The sequence below is a fragment of the Diospyros lotus genome, chromosome 6, assembly GCF_014633365.1.
Source record: "Diospyros lotus cultivar Yz01 chromosome 6, ASM1463336v1, whole genome shotgun sequence".
In the NCBI taxonomy this organism is placed as follows: domain Eukaryota; kingdom Viridiplantae; phylum Streptophyta; class Magnoliopsida; order Ericales; family Ebenaceae; genus Diospyros; species Diospyros lotus.
This window is the reverse complement of record NC_068343.1, coordinates 26531140-26535595: the sequence shown is the minus strand read 5'-3', so window position 1 is coordinate 26535595 and position 4456 is coordinate 26531140. Positions and strand designations below refer to the sequence as shown.

General features: G+C 34.1%; 1 protein-coding gene across 1 annotated transcript; it reads left to right on the top strand.

The window, feature by feature from the left end:
• The first annotated feature begins 236 nt into the window (after nucleotides 1–236).
• Nucleotides 237–1148, top strand: LOC127804298 (rust resistance kinase Lr10-like). The gene is given in 1 exon segment (XM_052341145.1): nucleotides 237–1148. A coding segment is annotated over 1 exon segment (873 nt). The 5' UTR covers nucleotides 237–251; the 3' UTR covers nucleotides 1125–1148.
• Nucleotides 1149–4456: the final 3308 nt, after the last annotated feature.

The window sequence follows — 4456 nt, the reverse complement described above, 5'->3', positions numbered from 1 at the left end:
TATTCATTATTTCTTGTAAATACAACTAAATAACATGAGATTTTTCATGTTGGTTTGGTTTTTAATGTTGAAATTTGTCATCAGGATATCTCCTTATTGCAAGAACTTTAATTGGGCTACCATTCTATTTGGCATTTTTGGTGTACAAATTCAAGAGAAGGTTTGAATGGATGAACGAAGACATTGAAAGTTTTCTTCTAAGTCAAGACAATCTCATGCCTATTAGCTACTCTTACTCTAAGATTAGTAAGATGACTAGCGGCTTCAACCACAATCTGGGAGAAGGAGACTTTGGCCTTGTGTATAAAGGAAAGCTTGACAGTGGTAGAATTGTAGCCGTAAAAGTCTTAAAGATATCCAAATTTATTGCTCGAGAATTCATCAATGAAGTTGCCACCATTGGTAGGATTCATCATCTCAACGTGGTTCGCCTTGTTGGATTTCATGCTGGAAGATCTAAACACATTCTTATATATGATTTCATGCCTAATGGTTCACTTGAAAAGTATATATTTTCTGAACAAGGAGCTTCCCCCTTGACTTACAAGCAAATGTTTGACATTTCACTTGGCGTGGCTCGTGGGATTGAGTACTTGCATGATGGCTGTGAGATGAAGATCTTGTATTTTGATATCAAACCTCACAACATTCTTCTTGACGGGAATTTCGTTCCTAAAATTTCAGATTTTGGGTTGGCAAAACTGTACCCAACTGATGATAGCATTGTGTCTTTGACTGCCGCTAGAGGGACATTTGGCTACATGGCTCCAGAGTTGTTGTACAATAATATTGGAAGAGTTTCACACAAAGCCGATGTTTATAGTTTTGGGATATTGTTGATGGAAATGGAAGGTAGGAGAAGGAACCTAAATGACTATGCAAATCACACAAGCCAAATTTACTTCCCTTCATGGGTTTATGTCTAGTTCAACAAAGGGAAATGGATAGAAATAGGGGATGCCAGTGAAGAGGAAAAGGTGCTAGTGAACAAGATGATGTTGGTGGCTTTGTGGTGCATTCAAATGAAGCCCACTAATCGTCCGTCGATGAGTAAGGTTGTGGAGATGCTCGAAGGGAGTGTTGAACTCATACCTATGCCTCCCAAGCCCTCTCTTTGCCCATAAGAAATGTCAAATTAATATCACAGAATCAACACAACTCTTAAAAGGTAAGCACTTGTTATTGAATAAATGGTCAATGGTTGTCACTATAGACATTTGAACTCATCTTCATCTGGGTCCTCGTATTCAAATTCCCCCATCTTCTAAGGCATGGGTGAGCTTAGATACTTGGTTTATAAGAGTACGTCATCTCCCAACTATAAACACTTGTAATTTTTTTTTAATTAAAATTGGAGCAAATTACAGTACCATTTGTGTCTAAATAAATTAATCATAATAAAACTATACTTTTCTACCACCCAAGTCCTTATTGTCGGAAGCGTACTCATAAAAAAGTTACTTGATGATATCCACACAATTAATTTCATGCATGGTAGAATATATGGACTTGTGTTCTATGAATAATTGTTTAGATTAAGCAATTTATTTGTTTCTTCTTCTTTGCAAAAAATGTTGATGCAGTACCACAAATTTGTAAGCACGTATTACACTAGTTACTAATTATATCAAAACCCCAAAGCTACCAACGACTATAATGTATAGACAACAAGCAACAATTACAGTTAGCTCGCCACAAAGAAAATATTCACAGCAATATACTCCAAAATAACAGTGAGAGGCGAGCAAAGTGAAGTAGCAAATCCAAATTTCAGTGAGGCTGGCAACAACCGGAGAACACGGGTTTGATGAAAATAGCACCAGAATGGAAACATGGCGAGTGGCAGAGAGTAACCGACGACCGAGACACACTGGAAGTGCTGTCCTAAAGACAGTAATGCCTACTCCTGCCATTGACAGTGTAACGACCTGTTAATGAGTCTAGAGTATTTATTTAAATTAGTATTATATTTGGTGAATTAAATTTTGGTATTATTGGGATTAATTGTGGAAAATATTTTAAGGGTGTATTACGGGGAGAATTATTGGAAACATTATATTTATTGTTATTTTGGGAAAAGAAAATAAATTGTAAGTGAATTAGCATATGTGAATATCCAGAGTTGTGTATGTTGATGAGTTGAAGAGTTCAACCCTGTGGGCCCAATGTGGGTTGGGTTAATGGATTTGGACTTGGGCCCATGTGTATTATAATGTGAGTTGATAAAAGAAAATGAAAAGGGAGAAATTACCGAAAGAGGTAAGATATTTTAGTTTGTGTGTGTGTGTGTGCAAGTGAGGGAAAATGTGGAAGCAAAGAAAAGAAAGTGATGGGAGTAGTTGGGGGCAGAGGTGTAAGCCATGCCCGTCTCATTTCTTGTCTCCTTCTTCCTTCTTCTCATCTTCTTCTTTTTCCTTCCAACTCTCTCTGCTCTCTTGTTCCTTCTTCTCTGTTTTCTTTTTCTTTAATTCCTTCATCTTCTCTTCTTAGTGGTCTAGAAGCTCAAAGGAATGGGGGTTTTTGCAGCTGGTTTCTTCTTCTCATTTTACTTCTCATTGGCAAGCAACTCCAAGGCAAGTTCTTCTCTTTGGTTCAAGCTTCAAAGGCAAGTTCATACCCTCATTCTTCTTTCAAGCAAGCCTCTAATATCTATCTCTTCCATATGATGGATAAAATGTCTCTTTTGTATTAATGATAATGGGTTTGTTCTTATTGTAACCTTGAAAAAACATTTTTGTAGTTAATGGATTTTTCTTTCAATTTCTTGAATTTTTTTATGGATTTTTCTTAAGATGTCATTGAGTCTCATTAAAAGTCTCCATGGGGTTTGTTTCATCCCATTTTCATTCAAGGAATGGCAAATTGGGAGTTAGAAAACCTTAGGAAACATACCTTGGGAGTTTGGTGTGTTTGTTATTTTTCAACTCCATTGTATCTTCAGTGGATTGAAGTTGTCGTTTCGGTCGACCTAAGTCATCCAACAGTTTATGGGTAATTTCGGTCAAGGGTTTGGTCGACCTGAGATCATGGGTCAGCTTTTTGCCCATCTTCGGTCGACCTAAGTTGAATTTCGGTCGATCAAAACTCAAGAGACATCTTTCTGCTCAATTTCAGTCGACCTAAGTTACTTAGTCATTTCAGCTTTCGATCAAATCGCACACCTTGTATTCTTTCGAGCATTATTTTTTGTGTAGATGTTCAATTTGCAAACCATTTGGTGTGTTATAAATTAGACTCGATAGACTTTATTTTGATATAAAAATTGGATTATTTGGATAAGTATTGAGCCTGTAATGCCCTATGAAATACCCATTTGAAATATGAGATTTTTGTTTCAATTCGGCAATGCTCCAATCTTTGGAACATAACTTCTTGTGATGTTATCCAAATTGAAATCCACTTTTGTGCCATAATCTAGACCTTATAAGCTTTGTCTTGACAAATTCATGGAATTAATTGGTCATGTTTCAAACCCATAACAGCTCGATAAACCTTGTTTAAATATAAAATTTATGAGATAGTATGCATTTGAGTCAAGCAAGTATGCTCGATAATCATGTTGGGAAATTGTCATGATACGTATAGGGTTGATATGATCATGGGATCTCATGTGTGATGCATCATATAATTATTATTGATTCATACAATGGCATGTAATTGGAACTGCAATAAGTGATGCTTGAAATATTTAAATGGGCATGATATCATCATGAGGGATTTGCCATTTTATCATTCATGTTGGCATGTACTCTGAAGTTCATGAGAACTGGTGTGGAAATGAAACTCAAAGAATGATGTGAATCATGTGGATGAAAATATCATTGGCTTATTGATTAGTGGTTAATTTTGTAAAAATTTTGTTATAATTATACCCTTCTTTCGATCTTAAAAATGGTTTAAATTAGATATTAATATATATTTTATGATTATATGCAAGTTTAAATTGAAAAATGAATGAAATGAAATTTTAAAGTAAAATTTAATAATAATAATAATAATATATAAAATTATATATAATACATATACATCATTATATGCATGCATGTAATATATATATATAATATAATCTAATATATATATGTTCCATGTGTAATACATATATATAATATATAATTTATTAATAACATTAAATTATTATTTTTTTTTTAGGCATGAAGAATTCAAGCCCCAAGAAGAAATCAAGTCCATGAAGAAATCAAACCTATGAAGAAATCAAGCCCATGAAAAATTAAAGTCCATGAAGAATTCAAGCCCATGAAAAATTAAGGCTCAATTTGAGCAACCCATGGAAGATATTATTTGGAGAAGGCCCAAGGATTATTTTTAATCCTAATAAAGATTAAAAACTAATTTATAGAAATCTATTTTTATTTTTTATGTGAGAGCTTTATTAGGTGTGTTTTTTAGCTAAAATCCATTTAACTATTAGGTGGATATTATAGCTAAAATCCATTTA